Source organism: Phyllostomus discolor, chromosome 14 (assembly GCF_004126475.2).
Source record: "Phyllostomus discolor isolate MPI-MPIP mPhyDis1 chromosome 14, mPhyDis1.pri.v3, whole genome shotgun sequence".
NCBI lineage: Eukaryota > Metazoa > Chordata > Mammalia > Chiroptera > Phyllostomidae > Phyllostomus > Phyllostomus discolor.
The window spans coordinates 12,462,953-12,486,934 of NC_040916.2; the positions used below are offsets into that span (position 1 = coordinate 12,462,953).

The 23,982-nt window shown below is 53.1% G+C and overlaps 2 protein-coding genes across 2 annotated transcripts in view; one reads left to right on the forward strand and one right to left on the reverse strand.

The window, feature by feature from the left end:
* Positions 1 to 23,982, reverse strand: part of PTPN14 (protein tyrosine phosphatase non-receptor type 14) — a 194,197-nt gene that overhangs the window by 5,651 nt on the left and 164,564 nt on the right. The window lies entirely within an intron of this gene.
* LOC114512119 (N-lysine methyltransferase SMYD2-like) lies at positions 3,370 to 23,878 on the forward strand. Its single transcript, XM_036015873.1, has 10 exons — positions 3,370 to 3,619; positions 6,216 to 6,276; positions 6,965 to 7,089; positions 11,596 to 11,663; positions 14,215 to 14,317; positions 16,819 to 16,929; positions 17,612 to 17,732; positions 18,698 to 18,872; positions 20,847 to 20,955; positions 23,443 to 23,878. Exons 1-10 carry the CDS (start codon positions 3,524 to 3,526, stop codon positions 23,521 to 23,523), a joined length of 1,050 nt encoding a protein of 349 aa, XP_035871766.1. The 5' UTR covers positions 3,370 to 3,523; the 3' UTR covers positions 23,524 to 23,878.

Here is a 23,982-nt window from a genome sequence, read left to right on the forward strand (position 1 = left end):
TGTATACCATATAATATGGTATATATATATTGTATTATATATATATGAAGGCTAGTCTAATTTTTCTTATTTTGTCCAAGCTGATTGTTTATAGTATCTTATGTGTAAAACTGGGGCACATTCCCTCTGTCAGGTTCTCCAAGATAATGTGGGCCATCACCTTCCAACGGAGAGTGAAAACTTACCATTATTCTGATCAGTTCCCTTGAAGAAACTTATTCTCGGGGTGCTGCCCTCCCCGGAAGTTGCCCAGCGCCCTGCTTTGACTGCTCGGTGGGATTGCGTCACATCCTGGGCTCTCCTGCTTCTACCTCGTAGTCTCAGGAAAGCACAAACTGCAGAAAGTCAAAGATTTCATCTCCCGTCCTTGCCTCAAGGGTCAGTGGCAGAGCTTATCGAAGGAATGCATGAATGAATGAATGAGTGAACGGACCCGTCACCCAGCAGTTACCACCGTCCCCCTGAGGGGGCGCCGTGTGTGCCAGGCACTGTCCTGAGTGCTCCTTGTGGGTGAGCGGATTCGATCCTCACACGTCCCTGTGCAGTGACAGGAAGGCCTGATTATCCTTTGAGGGTCCCGTGTTTCTCGGTAGTCTTCAAGCTTTGCATCTGATTATCGCCGCTGGAAGGTGTAAGATCACAGGCTCAGAACTCTGGACCTGCTAAGTAACTTAGGGATCATGTTATTTGCAGCCGCGGCCGTGGCAGCGAGGGGACTGAGAGGCCTGACCTGTGCCCCAGAGCTGCTGCCCTGCAGGGCGGGCATGGGAACGCAGGCTACCGGACCCCAGACCAGCGTCCCGCCTGCCCGACAACCCTCTGCTCCTAGAGCGCTCCTTGCAGTTAGGGTGCCCTCGTTTGAGGACGTTTACATCAGTAAAGGTCAACATGGTGTGTTCTGTATAGCAACACTTACTTTGTGCTAAGCGTGTTGATATATAATGAATAAATCACATTAAGAAATGTTAATATTAAACTTTTTTCTCCCAGGGGGTCGTTGCTGTTAAACACTAGAGACCTCACCTACAGTTCAGAAAACCAACATCTTTTTTTTTCCTCTTATTTATTTTTAGAGAGAGGGGAAGGGAGGAAGAAAGAGGAGAGAAGGGGGCAGTTGCCTCTCATATGGCCCCTATTGGGGACCTGGCCCACAACACAGGCATGTGCCCTGACTGGGAATCAAACCAGCGGCCTTTTGGTTCTCAGGTACGTGCTCAATCCACTGAGCCACACCAGCCAGGGCAGAAAACCAGCATCTTAAAGGCCCTGTTAAGACGGCCTTTGCTTAGAGATCCCGGGGTCATATAGACACTGCTTCGCAGGTGTTGATTACACATCTGTCCCCAGCAGGTGTGTTCTCCCTATTCCTCAGTATCCTCGGGCTGGATGCCCTCTTTTCTCTCTCTCTCTCTCCTCCCCTCTCTCTCCCTCTCTCTCTGCTTTGCATCTGAGGAGGGAGCTGGTTTGCCTGCAGGGAGCCGGGCCTACCTGTTCCTACCTCTTGACCTCATCACTGTGCTCTTTATTTTAGGCTTTCGCTATAAACAGATCCCCTTCTCCCTTGTGTATAATCTTGCCATTTCTTTGTCTGCCTGCTGTTAGGTATATTTGGCATGGTGTTATTTAACTCTGCAGATCATGTAGGCACAGACCTTGAGCCAAGGGTCTGTGTCACGTACTGCATTAAATCATTGAGTGACACTGTGTCCTTCCTTCGTGGGAGGCAGGTGGAGGGGAGGAGGTAGGGAGATGTCTCCATTCATTCAGCAGCTTTATTGCGTGCCTAGGAAAAGTCAGGCGCTGTTCTAGGTCCCGGGGTTATAGGTGGGAACAAAAGAGACAAAGTTCCTTTACTTCCGTGGGGGAGGAATACTAAGCCAGAAACTAACACATATGTAATTTATCAGGTGGTGGGAAGTTCTAAGAGGAAACAGGAAGTGCTGTTTTGGGCCGGGTGTTCATGGCAGGTGTCTTGAACAGGTGCCCTTGGAGCAGAGACATGGAGTGGGGGGCGGGATACAGGTATCTAGGAGAAGAAGGCTCCAGCCGGGAAATGCAGCACGTGAGAGAGGTCTTGAGGCAGGACCACGTTTGTTTGCTCGAGGGACCACAAGGAGAGTGTGGGGCCCATGTGCTCAGGAGCCGGTGGGGGTTGTGGGGGGGTGGCTGCCTTCACCTGTGGCCTCCCAGGTCCTCTCAGACTTTGCCTTTTGCTCTGAGCTGAGACGCCATCAGAAGGCTCTGCACCCAGAGGTGGCACGAGCTGAGTTTCGTTGAGCAGGTGGGTGGGGCCGGCTGCGCTGCTGGCCACTGTCGGTGGGGGTCTGGGGTCGAAGGCGAGGTTAGTGCTGCAGGGAGAGGCGGTGGTTCAACAGAGCGGTGAATGCGGGGTGCGAGGGAGACTGAGGCGGCAGGGAGGACTCCAGGTGCCTGGTCTGAGCATCTGAAAGAAAGCACTTGCCGTGTCTGAGGAAAGCCCGAGGGAAGAACGGACAGCACCCACCTCCACCGGGAGGAAGAGTGCCTGGAGACTGCCATCCGTGTACAAACGTGCTCTGATGTTCCCCAGATAAAATATGGGCCCCTCCCCCCTGCACCCCGCAAAGCCCCCATGCCTCCCCGTTCCCGTGTCTCCCTCCCTCCCTCTCTCTGAGTCCACTGCCAGCAGCCTGTCACCCCTCACGCTGCCACACCTGGTGTTTGTCAGAGTCGGTGATGACCTCCACGGTGTCACCTCTCAGTCACCCCACACCGACCCTGTCACCAGCGCTGCCCTGGGCACTCCCTCCCCGCTCCTCGCTTTCTCCCATGGCGTCCACAGCATCTCGTGCCCTTGACCTCCCCCAGTCTTCCCGGACCCCATGGCCTCTCCACCCTTCCCATCCTGAGTGTGTGTGTCCTACACCCTCACCCAGGACATAGAAGCTTCAAGACATGGCAGAGAAAGGAAAACCTTTCCCGTTTTATTGAGTGAGTCTTCAGGCAGTCCGTAGGGGCCCCCAGCAGACTCCCTGCGGGCCCTTCACGAGGCCACCCCCCCCCCCCCCCCGCCCCGTGTCTTGTTTCTGTCCCTATCAGAGGGGACGAGTTGCTGGGCACCAGCCCGGTTGTGTGCCCTGAAGTGAGACCAGAGCCAGAACAGAGGGCCACATCCACAGCTCGTACCCAAAGCCCTCGCCAAGGTGCCTCCACAGCTTCCCGGGATACAGAGAGGCGGGCGGGCGTGTTGTCTGGGATGACCAGAGGCTGCAGAAGGATGCAAGACGCTCGTGAATAAACACAAAGCGAATTTTCGCATCCTGGCGACCTTGGCCAGGCCTGAGTGCATGTTATGCAACCATATCTACCTTAAAGGATGTTTTTTATCTCCAGCCGTTGTGAGCATCATCCTGTTTTCCAAAAGGAAACACATTTCACTTGACCTCAGCCAGGGGGACTTGTTGCATCCTCTCTTCTCAAACTTCGTTCCAGTATGTGTGTGTTCAGAAACTTTTTTTAACCTTCCCAGAAAGAAGACTGGCCCATGCACAAGCTGGAATGCTCTCCCATGGTTGTTTTCGGGGAGAGCTGGAGTCCCTCCGAGACCGTGAGGCTCACGGCAAGGATCCTGGCCAAACAGGTGAGGGCGCGGGATGCCGTTCAAGTGCATTTTATTTTGTTTTTGTTTTTTTCCTTAAAGGTCAGAGGGACGAGTAACTGGCCGATGGTGAGCATTTCTTGTTAATCCTTCCTGGACTCCATTCCCCGTCGCATCCATGTGGACGGGGCTGGGAACAGAGCTCCAGCTGCAAGCCGGTTTGCCACTCGCCCTCTGCAACAGGGTGTCACTCACCCCAGGCCAGGAGCAGGGCCCCAGCTATTATACTGTACGCCTTTTTAATGAGATAGGATCACATAGAAAAACACGGCTTTTCAAGGCATGAACAACGGATTGAAAACAGTGAGTGCATCGTAGGGAACCAGACCAGCCTGCGGAGCACTGAGGTTCCCCTCTCTCCTCCCCGACTCCGAGAGGGCACCCTGTGCCCCCTGGCCTGTACAGTGTCCTGCCCTTCTTGTCTCCCTACGAGCCCTGTCTGTCTAGGCGGGGGAGGGGCGGGATGGAGCAACGGGGGTGGGGGGGAGCAGGCGGGCAAAGGAGAAGAGAAAGCAGTGGGCAAGGAGAAGCTGAGGGAACATGGCGGTTGACAACCGGTTCCTCCAAAGATGATGGCGGAACAGCCCGGCTGTTCCTCCTTGTTCGCTCGGTCCTTACTGATCACCGGTTAGTGAGACGCCTGATCTCCAGAGGACTGAGCTAAAAAGGGGGCAGGGAGCCACCTGGGACCTGTCCTTGAGACACAGTGAAATAGGCCACGGGAGACTTACAAGGTATTTTTGTCCATGGAGCTGCCTGCTAGTAAGCAGTTGGTGGCAGAGCCTGTGTACTGTAAATCTTTTTTATTTTTAATTTATCTTTAGAAAGAGGGAAAGGGAGGGAGAAAGGGAGAGAAACATCAATGTGTGAGAGATACATCGATCGATGCCTATCACACACCCCCAACCGGGGATCTGGCCTGCAACCCAGGCATGTGTCCTGACTGGGAATCGAACCGGTGACCTTTCAGTTCACAGACCAGTGCTCAATCCACTGAACCACACAAGCCAGAGCTAAATCTTTTAAAGCTGAAATTTCATCCACCTCTTCTTTATGCATCCCCCCTTTTAAAACGTTTTTTTTTAATCTAAGCCAAATGCGATCTTAACGATTACCACATACCTGACCCCAGACTAAGTTGGGATCCCGGGCCGTGTAAACAGAAGTAGGTCATTTCCGAACTCTGAGCTCACCGTTCCGTTATGCTCAGCCGGGGTCAGGTGCTTGCCGAAATGCCACTGCGCCTGCCCAGGGGAGCCAGAGGCATTCAGGGTGCCTGCAGAAGGAGGTGGAGTCATCAGACCAGTTTTCCCTGGAGGAGGTGAATTCTTGGATTCTAGCAGTCATCTTTAAGCACAGGCAGAGCACTTGGTCAGAAGGGAAGGGCAGGGGGAGCTGGTGTGACTTGGGGAGGCATCCGGGTAAATGAGCCATCGAACTAGATCCGTGAGCACCCAGGGAGGGCTGGCTGACCAAGCTGCTCGCTCCCCCACCCCCCACTCAGCGATGTTATTTATAGCGTTGTGGTTAAGAATGCCGAAGAAGCTGGTGCACTTTCCTGAATGAAAAGCTTTCCCAGGCAAAGTGAACTACTAATCTTACAGAAACGTGCCCCGTGAATGGAAGATTTCTGCTCCCCAAAGGAACTGTTGAAACGTTTCCGCACCAGGAGGCTCCTCCACGCGCTATGATGAGTTTATACCCGTTTCATTCAACTGTTATTATAATTACTGCGACTCCTAATAGTCTATTAAATGAAAAGTTACCTGGCCACATTTTCATCTCCCTAGGACGCGGTGATTAAAAAAACAGACCATTTGTATTCCAGTAGCTTGCAAAGGATTAGGGGAGACAGGCCACCCAACTTCCAGGGGGAAGCTTAACATGTTAACTAGAGAGGTGAGAGCGCCCTGGTAGACCACCTGTATCCCCAAATTGAATAGCCAGATGACAAAGACGTGCCTCGGGCCAGCTCTTGAGCTCTGCGTTTGAACTCTTGTCAACACCAAGTTTATTCATGTCCTCAAAGCCTGGCGGGTTTACTATTGTTAGCTCCTCTCGGGATGTCTAGAACAAAGGCAGCAACACATTTAAAGCGGATCTGGGCTCACAGACGCAACCCAAAGTGTTCCCTTTGAAACACGGAATTGGAGATCATTTTAGCTTATGCTTAAAGAAAGTGTAAAATGGATGGGGGGTTTGATTTTGTTCCTTTTCAGAAGGAGAAATAATCAATCGGCCGGTTCATCTGTAGACTCAGTCCTTTTCAAGTCGGGGCCCTAAAAAGTTGTTTTCTAGCCGCGGCTCTTTCCCATAACAAGCATTTCTGAGCCTACTGTGTGCATAGCATTATCGGGGTGTTGGGAACACAGCAGACGCTTTAACAAGCTTTTCAAAGGAGTCTTTGGGATTCGGACCTCGGGCACACGCTCTCAGAGCCCCAGCGGCGGATTCTTGGAGGGCTCGCTCTGCTTCACGGAGAACTGTTGCTTTTTCTTCATGTCGGTGTAAAAGCGACAGCGCCTTTTGCCCTGGTCGCTAAAACCTGTACCTGTGTGATTTCTTCCCCAATTACTAGAAAAGCCACCCGGAGAGGACGCCTTCCGAGAAACTGCTGGCCGTGACGGAGTTCGAATCCCGTAAGTGTCTGGGACCGGCTGAGGAGCATTTTACCTCCACCTCTAACGCGGACGAGGCAGGACGGGAGACAGGAAGGGACGGTCTGTCTTAGTGCTGCTGGTGGCTTTATAATCAGTCACTTTCATTTGGGCTTCTGTGCTCGTTTGGAAAATGATTAACTTTTTTTGTCTGAGCGGACAGGATTATTCAGAAGTAATTAAGGGGAAGGAGGAGCTCGAGGAATGAACGATCGCACCCCGAGCTCTCTCCTGTGTGCCCTCCTGGCACGCAGAGTATTTCTGGATCTCGGCTGAATTGCAGCCCTGCAAACAGCTGACGTCCTTGATGAAAGACTTTAAATCAGGAGCTCTCCAGCTTCTTGACCGTGACACAGATTGCAGGGCCAGCGTGGGTGGGGGTGGGGGCAGCTGAGTGCTCTGAGGCTGCTTCTCAGACATCGCCACGCATCTCCAACCTCGTGGCTAATTTCACGTCCTGCGTGACTTCCGGTTGTCAGAGGAAGAGAAGGAAGAAGTGGCATGCTTCTCTTCCCCTCGGGGTCATCAGTTAGACCAGGTGATGGGCAAGAATATTGCGGGGGGGCTCCACATATTTTTCCCCTCTCCTCCCTGCCATTTGTAGTCAGAGAAGGGTATAGCCAAAATCCAGAGTTTTCTCCCTGGTGAACAACGGCGTGTCTCTCCACAGATCTGGATAAACTAGACAACGAGAAGAAGGATTTGATTCAGAGTGACATTTCTGCTCTCCATCGCTTTTACTCCAAGCACCTCGAGTTCCCCGACAACCAGAGCCTGGTGACACTCTTCGCACAGGTGAGGACGCAGCCTCAGGTGACGCCGGGTGTAGCTTTTCCCCGCCCACGCGCCTGGTCCCCACACACGCTCAGTGCCTCTGTGAAGACAAGGTTCTGGACCTGCTGGACCCTGTTTCTCACGACCTTGCTAGGTGACCTTGAGCATGTCAGGGTCGGCTCTGGATGGGCCCTCAAGTTGATGGGGGGAGCTCAGGAGGTTCACCCTCCCTCTGCCTCTAGTCATGGTAAGAACAGACGTGTGGCCGTGCCCCAGCACCACAGCACACAGTAGGCCCCTTGAAAAGACCACTTGCGGGTCCTACATGAATCTTTACTTTTCTCCTCTTAAACCTTCCACTCTGAGAGCAGCGTTTTCTATTCCGGCCGACACTGTCCTGGTAAAGCAGAGGCCAACACAGATGCCCTCACGGCAGAGGCTCTCTCTGACGGCCCTGGGAGGGACCGTCCACAGGGAGGAGCCCTGGGGGGCCTGGGCACCGGGAGCCTTGTCAGAAGTCTCTGGAGAAGCCTAGGTTTACCGAAAGCTAATTTAATACAGAATTAGAGAAGTTTCTACACAAGAGCAACTTCCAAGCAATCGGAGAGCTGCCAGGCAGCCATGTAGAAGGCTAAGGCTGGGTTCATTTAGAGCAGAGCAGAAAGTGCAGCCGGCACTTGAGGCTTCCCAAGACTGTGAGCGTGGCCCTTCCCGGCACACCTGCCACGTGGGACTTCTCTCCCCAATACAGTTGTGTTTCCCCTGCGAGCTGCACATGTCACTGAAGGGGACCTTCCCAGAGAGAGAAACACCGGGATACTGCTCCCGGGTGCAAGGAGCTACATTCCCCTGCCCGAACCTTCCTGTCTAGACACGTGAGAGAGCTCGAGAGAAAAGTCACACATTGTTCTTAGACCGGAATAAGCATCGCCTATGTACCCCTTGGCCCATTGGTTACATTTCCAGGCATGCACCCCCAGGAAGCAGTCAGAGATGATGGGCACAGGCGGGCCTGCCATTTTTTCTTGTGGGGTTCTCTTTAAAGCCAAAAAAAAAGAAGGAAAGAAAAAGGAAATATTATAAATGGCCACCGGTAAGAGTCTGGTAAATAAATTATGGCATATACTGTAAGTTATAGTTTAAAAAATGTCTGAAGACATGGACAACCATTGATGATGAAACATTAAGTGCAAAAGCAAGATAAAAATGTGTCCGGTATGAGAATATGCATGCGTATGTGAATAACAAGTAAGTGGAAGTTCACAGTTGGTCGTCTGCTGAGCTGTGGAAAATCTGTGCTTTTTTTGCTGGATGATTTTCTAGATTTCCTACAATGTGCATGTGCCACTTAAGAAAATACTGAAAAGAAGAAAAAGATGAAAAAGCACCCACAATTCTCCCACTGTAAAATTACATACAGGAAGGCAGAAGGGAGTCTTTAAGCCCCAGGAGTACGATCATTAACCCTGGGAGGGCTTCCCTGGCGAACAGATGTGTCGCTATTGTGTGACTGTCCGTTAGAAAACAGCGCTGTTGCTCATTCAGAGCAAAATGGGTCCAAGTTGTGACTATTAAAGCAGTAATAATGAAAACCTTCCTGTTTTTTATGTTATCATGGTTTACAAGATACTTTTCTAAGCATCCTAAAACAGTGGATTTGGGTACCAATGGGAAGTTGAGGTATTGACTTCTCTTACTTTTTTTTCAAACACGAGGGAAGTGACTTTTTCTCTGGGTTAGATGAAGCATGGTTATGCGAGAAAGCAGAAGAGGTGAAATAAATATAAGCATCTTCTCCTCACTTCTAGCTGTGAAAATAAAAAGATAATTTTCCCCCCAAGACAGCAGTGCCTGCTGATGGCACTTCTCAGTGGTGGCATAATGGGTATGGGGCCATATTTTCATAACCAAAAAACCAAGGCACTTGATTCCATAAGCAAAAGTATATTCGTGGTGAAAATGACTCAGAGTCTTTGAATTTTGAACTGACTCAGAAAAATCGAGGAGACAGATCACACACACATATATTCACTCTGACACACATAACCATACGTAATTCCTTCCTTCGCAGACTTCATATTCATCAAATCATAATATCCACCCTGAGACTGTGTGCACACACAAATACCCACACATATCTTTTTCATATGTAAATTTGGAAAGGGACATTCAGTAGCCCCAAAGAAAACTCTGAAGCAAAAATGACAGGCGCTGTCCCAGCCTCCCACCACGCTCCGGCCACGCCCCTCAGCCCCTGAGCCCTCGTTCCTCTCCAGGTCACGGGTCACGGGAGGGTGGCGCGGGTTACCCTGCGGCCCAGCCGCAGCTGGCAGTGGGAGGTGCTGCCCTCCCACCACGGCCGGAGGTGCGTTCTGCTCACTGGGAACCCCTGCACAGCCAGGAAGTGTATTTCTGGTGCGCAGCCTCCATCCAGTCTGAGTGCTGATTACGAGAACAGCTTCAGCAGGGCATTTACGCCTGATTTGACTTGAAAAAAGAGACTGTGGCCCATGCATCTCTCTTAACACCCAAATTCGTGATTCTCCTCCTGGGATCTTTCAGAAGGCAGGGAAAACTGACAGGAAAATCGCTGAGCAACTTGGCTTAAACACCATCACCGCCTCCAAGGAAGGAGCGGTGAGGACTGTGCTTCCAGGAGCCTTCGCACAGGAAGAAACACTCTGTCACAGTGAGCGGGGGAGGGCCGGGGGAGTGAAGCACCCCTTGGTCAGAGAGCCTTCCAGCCTGCAGGCGTTTGGAGGCGTGGGCTGGTCCAGTTGAGCTCCACGCAGAGGAACAGACTAAGAAGCAAAGGAACAAATTTCCCAGCCCTCAAAGTTATCGGTCGCTAGATCAGTTTTGAAAACCATTGCTAAATTGTCTCATTCATTCTGCAAACATTTACTGTCGTCTTGTGGGTCCAGACGCTGCCGAGGCATGTGAGTGTCCGGTCGGAGGCTGTATGTATCAATAGATCATTCAGTACTTACTGTGGTGCTCTGTGTCCTGTATGCAGTCCATGCTCCAGGACACTTGTTGAATGAATGAAAATCCTAACTAAACTCTTACCTAATGTTGATTGATGGTCACTGCTGAACGGTGGTTGGTTAATCCCCAATGACAGAATAGGTTAGGGTATTGAAGTTGGCACAGAAAACAATGGTATGCAAAGTCATCCGTGTGGAAATGCCCGGCACCTCAGGGTGTGGAAGACCGTGTTGTTCTACTGACCCTCGGTAATCTCTTTTTGTGTTGAAAATCATAAGTCCTGATTGTAAATATGTTGAATTGTAAAAACTGTAAGTCAAAGCCATCAGAGCCTTTACTTCTCTGTGTACCAAGATTCTCAAGCCTTTGACATCGGCCCTTTATAATTTTTTAGTAACATCACCATGTTAGCCTTCATGGATCACAACGATTTTCAGAGAAACTTGGTGTAGTGTAAAGAAACGCATGTGTTTCCGACAACTTCGCAGTCAGAATGTCTAGTTGGAATTTCGACTCCTTGTTTTCCGGTGTCTCCGGTGTCGGGGAGCCCGGTCCCCGCCCCCCGGGTGAAATCCTTCCGCAGGCGCCCCTCCTAGACAGCCTTGCTAGTGGCTTGGAAGGAGCACAGCTCAGCACTTTAGGTGCTGGCTTTGGGCCAGTCGCTGCTCCTCCCTGACCGCAGTCTCGCTGTCTGAAAAGCAGAGTCTGAGCCCCCTTCCTGCTCTGAAACTTTAGATACAAATGAAAGCACCCCCGAACTGTCTCCCGACAGACTGGGTGTTTCCTGAGGGCACAGACTGGGGCGGGTTCAGCCTTTGTGCGCAGCGCCCACCCCATAAAAGTTCTCCATGAGTGTTTGCAAAAAAAAAAAATGCATTTATGGAGCAACATGAAATCGGGGGTGTATTTTCCTGCTAGCACTGGGGAAGACTTCCGGAATGGCGAGGGCTGCCCTTGGTCTTTTCCAGTGTAACGTCTTGTTTCAAGGATGGGCAAGCGGCCAGTGGTTGGTTGGGCTGGCCGTGAAGGGAGGTCTCAGCTCCTTAGCGCCAGGCCCCTCTGCCTCTCCAGGGGTGCACAGTTACATCGACCGTATTAAGGGCTTTGCTATTTACCACTTCCCCTGAGGAGATGGGTGCCGCGCTAAGTGACTTCGTTTTTAACGGGAGAAAGTCGAGGACACGGGACTGAGAGATGGACTCCGGATCCCACTGCAGATAACGGGATTGTAACTCCCATTCACACGTGCAGGCTTTAGTCCTTGGCCCTTGGTGGTCTGCGGTTGGGTGGCGGCCGTGTGTAGGTGGGTAGGGTGCCAGGCTAAGGGGGTTGCCCCTGACAGTCCTGCTTTTATTTGCTTATACAAGAGGCTGATGGGTAAGTTTTGTTTGAACAAAGGATACTTGGCCAAAAGAAAGGATTTAAAGTCGCTAAACCAGAAGTTCTTCCTTGTTAACTTGTTAAAAGTCAGAAATTAACAAAATGATTTCTATCCAGACAAGATTACACTCATTTTTTTCTCCCCCCTTCTCACCATAGGTTAACTGCAATGGCTTCACCATTGAAGATGAAGAACTTTCTCATTTGGGATCAGCAATATTTCCTGAGTAGGCTGGGTTTGACTTCGTTTCTTTTCTTTTTACTTACTTCACACTCATTTGATTTAAAAAAAATAACCTACCTAACTGCGTGTGTCAGACATGAAACTCTAAGTGAATTAAGACCCCCTTTTTAATTCCGCCAGATTTCAAAATGCTTCCCCTACGTTTAAGGATTCAAAGGTAGTTGTTAAGAGAACAGTTACTTGTTAAGTCCTGCTAGGTTGAGAGCTGTTATTAAAGAATATTTTATAATGTGCCCTGCTGGGAAATGTGCTTTTTTGCATACCTGTGGTTATGGAAATCTCTGGGTTTCTTGCACTCAGAATGAAACATTAATTGCCAACCAACAATTGCCCATAGGCTTAGGTGAAGAACACAGGAGCTGCCTCTCCACCCGTCCTGGGTGGAAATGCCAGGGTAGACACAGCACGGTCCGGGGAGACGGTGCACTGAAGCAGTGAGCCAGGAGGCAGTTTCCAAGCCCGGTGGGTCTCCCTACTTCAGGAATACTGCAGTAACTCCAGAAAGGCTGGCCAGCTGACAAATGGAGATCTTGACAGCTCCGACTTGAATGGGTCGCCAAGAACGGCTTTGCCATTGTCTTTTCGACGCGATGAGTCTTCTCAGAGTGCTTCAGTCCCCCGAAGTCGAGCCCTGGCTTCACAGAGGGGGGCGAGGGAGCCTTCCTGCACCCCCTGTCTGAGTTCATCCACGCGGTGGATTATTCTGTCCAGAGCGACATTGCTTAGTATTTATTTACTTTGGGTTGGAGCAATTGTGGGACACCTAACACCCCCACGTGTGCCTGGGTGACACATGGGCTCCTGGGGTGTCTGGCCGGTGTCACCCAGCTCTGTGCTGCACGCAGGTCTGAAGGACAAAGAATCTGCACTAGTCCGAGTCTCCTAAGCAGTTGCCACGGGCTTCCCTGAACCCCAGAAACACAGTGTTTATTCCCAGGGGAATGAATAAACAGTGTCGCCTGCGGGTTTCTGAAGTCCATCCGACAGGGAGGAAAGAAGTGTTTTGGGAAGAAGCTCTTTTGGACTTCTGCCCTGGGGGAGAGGAAGGAGGAGGAGAGAAAGGCCCTCATGGAGGGGCTGGCACTGACTCCGTCAGACCTGCAATGAACTTGAATGGCTGTTCTCTCAGCTCCTTGGATAAGACTAGAAGCAGGTGCAGAGCGTTATTGTCTGAGGTTTCAGCGTTTTCAGCGACTGCCCAGAAAAGGACGACAGCAAGAGCAGGAGTGGCTTTAGGTTCTTGGCCTTCAGGGCATCCCCCCACCTTCCTTAAAAAGATGTCGAGGAGTCTGGCTCGAGTAGGAACACTTCATACCTCCTCTGCAGGATGGTTCTAGAAGTCTGCTCTGCCTTCACTAATGACTTCCAGTGCACCTGCCGATCGGATTTCCTGGGCCCCCGTCCCCTGAGCAGCACTTGGCCACGAGCCGGATGGGCTGTAATTCGTGGTGCAGGGGGCCCGCCCCAAGGCCGAGACAGGGAAGATGCTGCATGCTGTCCCAGGTTCAAGGCCAGCCCCAGACTTCACTCAGCCTTCTGAGCAACTGGGCAGTGGGGGAGGGTTGCCCCCACCCCCACCTGGTCCGAGACAAAACCTCAGGCAGCTCATCCTGGGCGGGCTTCGCAACCCCTGTGCCTTTTTTAAGTTTGGGGGCAAACAGGAGAGGGGTTTTGGTGGCCGAGGGTTCAGGCAAGTGCCAGTGGCCACCAGAGCAATGGTGCATCTGGGCGTGGGTGCCCACCTGAGCCCCAGTTTCCAGGCAGATTTAATTGGGGGAAAAAAAATCCCTTTGGACTGAAATCAGTTCGGCATTGTGATTTCAAAGGCAGCATTTTCAGAGATCAAGCATTTTTCCCCTGTAGTTTAGAAATTTCTGTTCTCAGAACTCTGACCTTGATAGAATCAGAAAGCTCAAAGCCCCTCGCACAGGCGCGTCTCTCTGTCCCCGCCGCCCCTGAAAAGCAGACAGCGAGCAGCAGGTGCAGCCGCGTCCCAATTTCCCAGATGAGCAAATTGAGGTGCCGAGACCCCAACGGGCTCCTCCAGGGCTCTCGGGGGATCACAGGCCCTCACTCACGTAGGCAGCTGGCACCTCCCCCCGGGGGCGGCTTCTCCACTTCTGAGGAAAACGTGTTAGAAATAATCTACTAACATAAAAAAGCGGCTTGGAAGGGACCAGCCCTGCGCCTTGCGCAGCGTCCCGTGGGCGGCGGTTTCCCGGGGGTGTCGGGGTGTAAGCCCTCCACCGAACAGGCAGGGGTTCCTGTGGGATTTGTTGCTGCCATGCCTGTTGTGGGGTGTTGTTTGTTTTCCGGCTGAGGTGTCACTGTTTTGCATGGCGCATTTCACTGTTCAGTATTGGGAGCGTTTAAGATGACCGGTGCATGCGGAGAAACCTCGTAGAATGCGATGGCGGACTGTTAGGTGGTTTCGCTCACGTCCTGCAACGTGGCTGTGAGCTAGCAAGGGAGCAGCCAAGCATTTGCCCAGACTGTGTCACCGAGTAAATGGGCTCTTCTCTTCTGCTTGACAGCGTCGCCTTGATGAATCACAGCTGTTGCCCCAATGTCATCGTGACCTACAAGGGGACCCTGGCAGAGGTCAGAGCCGTGCAGGCAATCAGCCCGGGAGAAGAGGTGAGTGTGTGGCTGGGGTGGCTGGGGCCGTGGGCTTCAGACGGCTGTTTCAAAGGCAGGGCGAAAAGTCGCCGGACATGGCAGCACGGGCTGGGGGAGGCCGGGCAATCACGCCGTGTCCATCCTCGGGCCTCCCCAGGCTGTTGTCCACATTCGTGACGTACAACTGTGGGTCCCATGCGTTTGGCTTCCGTTTCAGGCTCACCACTTCCATCCCAGGAAAAACAGGACAGAATGAATGGGAGCAAAACTCCTCTCGGAGATTTACAGAGGAAGGGGTCGGCCAATGCGGCCAGGGCGAAATTTTGGATTGCTGTTACAGTCTGTGTATTCCTATTGCCAAGCGATGGAGTTTGGGCTTTTTTTTTAAAAAAAAGATTTTATTTATTTACTTTTAGAGAGGGAAGGGAAGGAGAGAGAGAGAGAGAGAGACAGAGAGAGAGAGAAACATCAATGTGCAGTTGCTGGGGGTCATGTCCTGCAACCCAGGCATGTACCCTGACTGGGAACCGAACCTGCGACACTTTGGTTGTCAGCCCACACTCAATCCACTGAGCTACGCCAGCCAGGGCTTTGGGCTTTTTTTTTAATTGGTGAATTTTGGCCTGTTTTGCTCCCCCCTCCCCAAAAGGTCAAAAGCCCGTTACTGAAAAGCAGAAAAGCAGCCCAGCGGCAGCTGTGGAGTTATGGCTGCAAATGCCGAGTCAGCGCCTCCAGGCTTCCGAAGTCCGCGTCTGAACTCGGGAGAGTTTGCTTTCCAGGGACGCAGTTCAGGCGGCCGGTCGCACACACACACTGCCAGGGCCAGGAGCGGCCCCCTGTGGCCAGGAGGCCCCCATAGCTCCCCTCCCGACACAGGGATGCGGAGAGAACCGTGTGCTCCGTCACTGCTCAGTGCCCGAGCTGTGATTCCGTGACCGCCTCATAGACGGCTCACCTTAAAAGGGCCAGCCTAGCAGATCGCTGGATGTAGGCTCTGTTCTTACGTAAGTAACACAAAATAAAAGGAATGCATTCTCGGAGATTGTAATTACACACTTTCGATTACACTGCAGTTCAGGAATCTTTACTACCACACTAAGGCGCGTGTCTGGTTTTCAACGTGAAATGCAGTGGTCGGCGCTGTAAGCGAGGGAGGCCCCGGCCTCTCCGAGGCTGTCCGCTGACCCTCCGCTGGACCGAGACATCCTCCTCTTTGCTACACTTAACCTCAGTGATGGGATGGTGCTCAGGGCCGGAGCGTCTTGGTTTCAGAATATCTGGTGGGGACCGCCCAGGCGCCTTTCTGGTGAAAGCACATGCGTGCAGAGAACGTGAGTGACCAGGCCCCGTGCTCCCTCGGCTGACGGGAGGCTCCAACCTTGAGCTGTCTTGGCCTGCAGCAGGGACACTGAGCGGCCTTTGTCGCCACCTTCTGGGCTCTTCTGCTTGTTGCACGATGTGACCGTCCGTGGTTTCAAAGAAGGGAGGCAGGAGGCTCCTGCCACTGCCCTGTCCCTGGCAGGGCTTGCTCCTGTGGGCGTGCCCTCATGTGCCCGAAACGCAGCAGCCTCATTTGGGGGGAGGCGCTGCTTTGGGAGAGACTTGGCCTTCAAAGAGGAAGAAGCCCACGGCCCAGGGCATCGAGGAGCCGCGAGGCCTCCGCTACTGCCCTCTGGGGTGCAGAGAGCTCGGTGGCCCCTGCAGGTGCCCCTGCCTGCCTGCCTGCCGTGCCCTGATACGCTGTCGGCTTTGTGACATCCGTCTGTGCAGTCAGACAGTTGCCCGACGGTGTGGGACGAGCAGCGAAGCCGTCCCAGTGAGTGGATAATGGACAGTTCAATGTCGGGCTGGTCCACATGCTCCAAGTCTCAGTTACAGACCTGGTTAGAAAAAGCAGAGGAGCAAGGATGGGAGACCCTGATGAGCCCCACAGGGAAGACTTTTCCCAGTCTTCCGGCCCAGCTGGGTTAGGCAGCAGCACGCCCGCGTCCTCGGTGTCCTCAGAGCTGCACCCTCCCTCTGCGATACGCCCCAGCCTGCCCAGCCGAGCTTCTCACTACACTGCCAGCAGGCGGAGGGAGAAGGGGAAGCCCATCAGTGATGCATCTGAGCCGTCCCCGCTCGCATGTGCAGCAGGAGCGGCCAGGCAGAGCCAGCTGGGGGCCGGTGCACGGATGAGCAGGGCCTTTGCCCCAGGGTCTCTGCTTCCGTCCAGGAGATGAATCCCAGCTTGGTCTCTGTGGGGAGGGAGGGGTGGAGCTGCTTCCGGTGCTCCAGTTTCCTGTGCCAGGGACTCCCTGGTTCTGCAGGGGGTAGGATGAGAAGCCCTGTCCCTGCCACAAGGAGGAGGACACCACCAGGGGGTCGCTGCGTGTCAGCGTGCTAATCCCGCCCTGCGGCGTCCTCTGCGTCTGCCCTGCAAGGACACCACCCACCGCAGGTGTGCGCAGAGCCACAGGGAGGGTAAGCAGCGAGCTGACCTGCAGCAGGCTGCAACGTCCACTCTTTGGGCCCCCCAGGTTTTTACCAGCTACATCGATCTCCTGTATCCCACAGAAGATAGGAATGACCGGCTGAGAGATTCTTATTTCTTCACCTGCGAGTGCCAGGAGTGTACCACCAAGGACAAGGTAAGCTCCCGGAGAGGGCCTTTATGGCAAAGGCGCCGGCCATCCGCTGTGTCTCCGGCCCTCTCCACCAGACCAGCATCCCCGTGTGACTCGGGGCGTCTCCACCCCCCGTGTTTCTGACCCACTCGGTCCACCTTGCTGAGACGGGCCCGGGGAGGCCAGGCCTCTGTTCACACCTGATGAAAACGTTTCCATGTCGCCGTGCCACACACAGAAGCGTTTGCCCAGTTGCTATTTCTTGAAGAGAAACGACTGCCCCGGAGAGAGGGAAGGGGAGAAGCACGGGAGCACAACCCTCAGGCTTCCCACCCCGTTCAGAACGAGCAGAATTCCCTGGGGCCTCTCCCAGAGTTCTCCGTCAATGCCGTCCCTCCTTATTCTATTCCTTTGATTCAAGGTCTCTGAACACACGTGTCTGTCCACAGCAGACACATTCTGGGTGCCCAGCCTAGATGCAGATTGTCTAGGAAGTTTTGTTTTGTTTTGTTTTGTTTTGTTTGTAGAGAGGTAAGGGTGTATTGAATTTCTCTTCGATCCTTCCCCTGACTTCCTTTCGTCCTTTGGTAACTTTAGAGTGGGTGGGCGGCCCCTCTGCCCGGCAGAAGGAACTGTGTGAGAGGCTTCCGCATCCGTGGGGTTTCCACGGGAGGTAACGCCGTGCACTTGTGCACATTTCCCGCAGGATAAGGCCAAGGTGAAAATCCGGAAGCTCAACGAGCCCCCAAAGGCAGACGCCGTCCGTGACATGGTCAGGTACGCCCGCAACGTCATCGAGGAGTTCCGGAGGGCCAAGCACTACAAGTATATCCTTTGCCGCCGGCGGGCCGTCTCCCTCCGCGAGGGGCTGGTGGGGAGCCGGGCAGAGGGAGCGGAAGGGTGGGCTTCAGCTGCTGGGCGGCGGAGGAAGAAGGCCTCCTGGTAAATGGGGCCTTCTGCCGTACCGACCACCCCTGACTTGGAGTCAACTGCATCCATTTATAACGTTGATCCCTTTCTCCTTGTTTGGTGAGTTTGGTCAAGAGTGTAATGTGGTGGAAGAGTTCTACCGTCTAAAACTATGGAGAACAGTTCCCGGAAAGCGCTCATTTTGGGGGGTCTTTTACTTTGGGCACAGTGTCCGAGGGCTTTGCTTATATTGTCTCCCCTGGTTCTTACAAGGACACGCCTCAGGCCATCGCCCCACAGGAGATGGAAACAGGGTCTTAGATGTCAGATAATCCGCCCAAAGGACACAGTGCCCACCCCTGTGGCAGACCCAGAGGCCCACAGCTCTGGCCACCACTGTCCACACTCCTAACAACTGCACTGAAGCACCTTCTTGGGTGTTGGAAAGGCAATAGGTTTACACTAAGGGAAGAACTAAAACCGGTGGAGGAAACTGGAGAAAGGCACGTTGACTTCTCAGTATAGGAAAGAACTTACCCACGGTGGGGACTTCATCCTTAACAACGCTGCAGCTCACCTTAGGTGAGGGTTTAAACGTACCTTGTTTCTAATCGGCATTGTTTACAGCTGAACTGAGGGTCTGTGGCCTGTGGCTAAAATTCTTTCATTGTGTTTACTTACCAGTTGAGGTCTTCAGATTTCCCTATTTGTTTCTTCAAGAAAAATGCGATTCCTTTTTATTTTGGCTGGCCTTCTGTAATTTACTTTTTCAGAGGGCGAGGGTATATGGGGGGAGTGGACAAAATGACTCCTGAACCCAGCCTGCCTTGGGAAGTCTCCAAGCCCAGTGGGCTGGCCGGTCATTTCCTTGACTCCAGGGCACCCCCTAGCGAGCTGCTGGAGATCTGCGAGCTCAGCCAGGAGAAGATGAGCTCCGTCTTTGAGGACAGTAACGTGTACATGTTGCACATGATGTACCAGGCCATGGGCGTCTGCTTGTACATGCAGGACTGGGAAGGAGCCCTGCGCTACGGACAGAAAATCATTAAGCCTTACAGGTGATTGCCATGGCCCTCCTGCTCGTCTTAGCCCGGAATGGCACCTGGTGATTGGGAATGTGCACCTAGGCAGCCTTGTCCTCTCACTGTCCCGTGTTGCAACGTGCCTAGACCAGCTCTCTCTGCTCTGCACCCGCATCCGGAGGTACAGGTGCAGGGCGCTGCTCCAGTGGGCCCTGCCTCCTCCCTCCACCACCTGGAAGAGACACCTGGGTTGGCAGGTTGAGGTTGTGCAGGGGTTGCCAGGGCCAGATCTGTCTGGGGACCTGCCCAGGTACTGTAGCCACTGTCGTTAATTCAGACCCGCGCTAAAAAGCTGCCCTTTGGTTTGTTTTCCATCATTGTTCACACTGCCCCCTTGTGGTTCTCTAGACTGCAGCCCAGTCTGCAAATGAGGAAACTCAGGGACCACTGGGCCGGCTGGCCATGGTTATTCCATGTCCTGCCTAGGTCTGACCGAAACAAGCTGGGTTACAGTATAGTCGCGGTGACTGGAGGCCATGGGGGAGTTTCCCGTTGAGAGGGTTGTTCACCCTGCAAGTGGGTTGCAGGTGGAGGTCATGGCATGGCCCTTGGGCTCTGCATAGGCACCTCAGGGTTGGGACGGCCTATCTGATTGCTGGGGTGCTGGGTGAGCACATCCACATTATGCGCGGACAGGATCTCCCCCAGACCGAGGGGGTCAGAATCTGGGCTTCCGAAAGCCCTTCCGAAAGCCTGGGAACCTGAAACCCCTGTGTTCCAGAGGCACCCCAGGTGTTTCTCAGGAATTTCAGAAGCCCTCTGTTTACCTTCTAAGATCGGGGACTGTTGAATTTATGTCTGGTTTGAATGTCCGCTGCCAAGTTGGCCCTCTGCCTACCCCACAGTGCCCTGATCGGCCAGCAGGGGGAGCTCAAGGGGAAGCGGCTCCTAAAATTTGCTCTTAGAATTTGAGGATCATCTTAAAGCCTATCCCTCTTCCCCGGGGGGGGGGGCGGTAAGAAAGCCCTGGGGTCTCCTGCACACCTTCCTCTGTGAGATCTGGAGGGAGGGAAGGAGGGAGGGAAGATGAGAACGAATGAGATCCTCTCTGTCTTGTGGTTCCTCTCCCAGTGGGAACTCGCTCTGCCGGACCTTCCTGTGCTAAGTGAGCCCCAGCTCTGGCCGTCCGGGGTGGGGGTTGGCACTGCCCCCAGGGCCGGGCCCCCGCCCAGAGGTACAACCAGAATGTGTCTCTTCTGGATGGATTTTGAGGATCGAGCAGCACAAACCAGGCTGTAAATAAACACCTGCTACACACCTCCCCGCCCCCCACACCCCCGCCAATGCACACATCCTAGCCCAGGAGCCACCTCCTGGTCTCTGTCCCCGGGGAAAGGTCCCCTTCCCAGGCGACCCCCACCCGTCTGTCAGCCGCCAGCTAACACCAGGCAGCCGGTACCTGCCGTACTGTGTGTGGAGCTCACTACTGATCAGCACGGGAGGAATGTCTGGAAGAAACAGGAGGCATTCTCCCGGCTCCGGGGAGCTGACGGTGTTGCTGAACCAACTGGTATCACAGAGTGTGATAGGAAGCGGGGGTCTTGAGACTTATTAGTCTGCGTATATTTTCAAGTAACTGTCTTTTTAAAATGAGGGGAGAGGCCCCATGTCCTCGTAATAGGGAGTTTACCCGAAAAGACGGTTTCCCAGTGCTCTGCCGTGGGGGCACCTGAAACAAAAATCTGGGACTGGGTCGAATGCCGTGTTGGTAAATGCTTTTGAGTAGGGAGAACCCTGCAGTGTTTCTGGAGCTTTTCAGCAATGCACGCCTTGCACAAAACAGGGTGCATCCATGGCGCTTAACCAGGATCGACCCATCCCCACTCTCTGCCCCAACCTGCCAGGGTTGGGAGAAGCCTGGTTGCCATGGAGACTGTGGCTTCCCGCCCCGGCCTGTGGGCTGCGCCGCAGGCATTGACCGGGTGGCCACTGTCTTCTCTCTTCTCCCAGCAAGCATTACCCACTGTACTCCCTCAACGTGGCCTCCATGTGGCTGAAGCTGGGAAGACTGTACATGGGCCTGGAGAACAGAGCGGCCGGGGAGAAAGCCCTGCGGAAGGTATGTATGTGGCGCGGGGGACGCGGGCTTTTCAGTGCTTGGGTGGCCTCCTTGCCATCGTTTCTTCTTCCCACAGGAGCCTGAGTAACAAGGGGGTGGCGAAGGCCCACTCTTGACCCGCTCCGTCCATACGAGTCGGGGGGGTGGGTTGGCAGGTGGGGGTGGCGTCATCAAGCCTTTACCAAGTTGGCGTCCAGGCCCTCCCGTAAGGAGAGGGGCGTGCAGGTTGCGAGAGGCCGGCTGACTGCAGGCTCAGCCCACAGCCGCGGGACCACACTGCCCGGCCCAGGCGAAGCTGTGTTTGTGGACAGAGGCCACTGGGGGTGCCGGGAGCCCGTGGTGAGGCCACCTGCCATCTGTCTGCCCTTTAGGCCTACAGGTTCACGATGCCCTGTTGTGGGGAGGTCAGGGCAGTGAGACTCGGAGCGTTTCTAAAGTGCACTTAATCATCGGCGTGGCTGTTCGCTGAGTACCAATCACAGGCCAGCACCCCGACGCGTGGTTTTTAATTCCTACAAAACTGAGATAGAGCTTCCTGGTGAGGAAATGGAGATGCACACAGGTTAAGGAATTGGCCTCGGGTACACAGGAGGCTCTTGATTGAAATTGGGATCGTTCTGAGTCGAACGCTTCAGCTCCCCACTCCCACTCGTGCTGTGACTGACATGCAGGGGAAACCAGGACCCTGGGCAGCATCTGCCCCCCGTCACCCCGTGTTTGACAGCTGCCCGTGGACCCGGGGCCAGGCCCCAACCCTCACCTTACAGCAGCTGGATTGTGCCAACAGACTCTCATTGTCCTTTAGGTAGAAACTAACGTTGATAAGGGCTAATCTTTGGGACAATCTCTTCAATCCTACAAGAGAATGTCTGTAAACATTGGGGCCACTGGCTGGCCTGGATGCCTAATTCTCCAGATTCCACAAATTTTCCCTACTCAGGAAGATGGGAGCAAGGTCCTGCATCCCACACGGAAGGCGCATGGCCTCGCCAGGCTAGGAGTATGAGTGAAGCGTAACATTTTTCATTTTTAAACCGGCAAATTTGTCTTCCAAGGTAACATAGTCATTGCCTTAGGGATCTGGGGGGAAATTAACCAGATAGGTCACAACTGCAAAGTGCTGGGAGGTAATGAAATACAGGATCAAGGAAGGGTAGAGAGCCCTGGCCGGTGTGGTTCAATTCAGCTTGTTGGAGCATTCGTTGTCCAGTACGCTGAAAGGTTGGAGGTTCAATCCCCAGTCAGGGCACATATCTAGGCTGCAGGTTTGATTCCCCACTGGGGCGTGTATGGGAGGCAGTCGATTGATGTTTCTTTCTCACATGGATGTTTTTCTCTCTCTCCCTCTCTCTTTCTCCCGCCCTCCCTCCCTCTCTCTCTAAAAACAATAAGCATGTTAAGAAAAGAGAAAAAGGAGGGTAGCGTAGATCCGAGCAGGGACCGTGAGTCATGAAATGAATGCAGAGGGTGCGGGAGGCATTTAACAGGTGATTCCTGGGAAATGACTGAACAGGTGGCTCTTGAAGGCCGGCACCGCCCCTTGGCCGGCCTCCTCCTGGCCTGAGATCTGGGGAGAGAATGGTATAACGGAAAGGAACGCTGTCACAGTCACATCAAAAATCCCCTCTTGGGGAAGACAGGAGTAATTTCTGTCAGTAATAATCGTTGAATACAAAGGAGCAAAATCAATTCTCATGGATGACATTTGGTATATACTTGCTATGTGCCGGGCACTATTCTAAACACTTTATGTGCATTAACAATTCTGAGAGGTTGGCATCCTTCCCATTTTACAGATGAGGACATCGAGGCACGGAGTGGTGAAGTAAATTGCCCAAGGTCACCCAGCTAGGACGCGACGGAGCTACTGGAAACGCGCTCACATTATATCCCCTCACTGTAAAGAACTCTTATTAAATATGTTCTCTCTGGAGCAGCCTCAAGTGAATCCTGCACCTTGATTTTTTAGCCTTGTTACTTTTAAGAGTGGGTATGAAGAGGAAAGCATGCACTTTTTAAAAGGGAAAAACAGTTCAGTTGTATCTCATAGGTTAGTAACGTAACCTTCAAATCAAAACAGGTTTGATGTGGACTTCCCCGTTCCAGCCTTGCCTGTGTACTTGGTTGAGTACAGCCGAGGAATTCCGTCCCTAAAGCAGAGTTCAGTTTTTACTGAAACCTCGAGAATAGTGGGGCAAAAATATCGTGCAATCAATTTCTCTGTATCACGTCTTCAGCTCTTGCAGAATATTCCACTCAGTGGGAGAAACTGGGTGACTCTTCGGTTCCTAGATAATCTTACCCTTTTTTTTTCCTCTCATGAAGCCAGACTCCGGAGGAGGAGGAGGAGAGCACAGGCTCTGAAAGCCAGTTTGCGTCTTGCGCGTTAGAGCAGGGAGTCCGCCTGGCACGCACAGCAGCCCAGGTGGAGGTGCGCGGGCACTGGCTTCCGGCTCCTCACCCTTGGTGCGTCTCGCTCTCTCCTAGGCCATGGCGATCATGGAAGTGGCCCACGGCAAAGATCACCCGTACATCTCCGAGATCAAACAGGAAATCGAGCACTGCTGAGCCTGTGCCAACGTGGCGGTGTTACGCGCATGTGCAGAAGCCCTCCAGTATTTGAGTGTTTCCAATTTTGCGTATCACTCCGCCGTTTCTGCAAACTCATTGCAGGGAGAACACCATCTGCACTCAAGCCTTAAACACAGCTCACTTGGCATTGGTTTTAATCTTGAACCTTAAGGTCACATTCATTTTTGAATGCTTTTTTTCCCTAAGAGAGAATGGCATGGTTTCATGTACTATACTTCGGACCGGTTGAGTTTGAAAAAAATGTTACTATTTTTCCCTTCATGCTTATTATTATAACGTTCTGAACAAACCTGAATGATGAAAGAGAATAAAAAAGGTAACAGTGGTTGAAGTTTGTGTTTCCTTTTGTTTATGGGGAGGACTTCGAGGAGGAGGCAGCGGGAGCCTCATCTCGAAGTGGAGGACGGGTCCCCTGTGTCAGGCAGTGAGCCCAGC

Excerpts from the sequence above, each read along its gene's own strand:
- LOC114512119 (XM_036015873.1), top strand. The coding sequence starts at position 3,524 with ATGCACAAGCTGGAATGCTCTCCCATGGTTGTTTTCGGGGAGAGCTGG. Across the intron at positions 18,873-20,846 it reads AAAATCATTAAGCCTTACAG|CAAGCATTACCCACTGTACT; the intron begins GTGATTGCCATG and ends CTCTTCTCCCAG. Across the intron at positions 20,956-23,442 it reads GGGAGAAAGCCCTGCGGAAG|GCCATGGCGATCATGGAAGT; the intron begins GTATGTATGTGG and ends GCTCTCTCCTAG.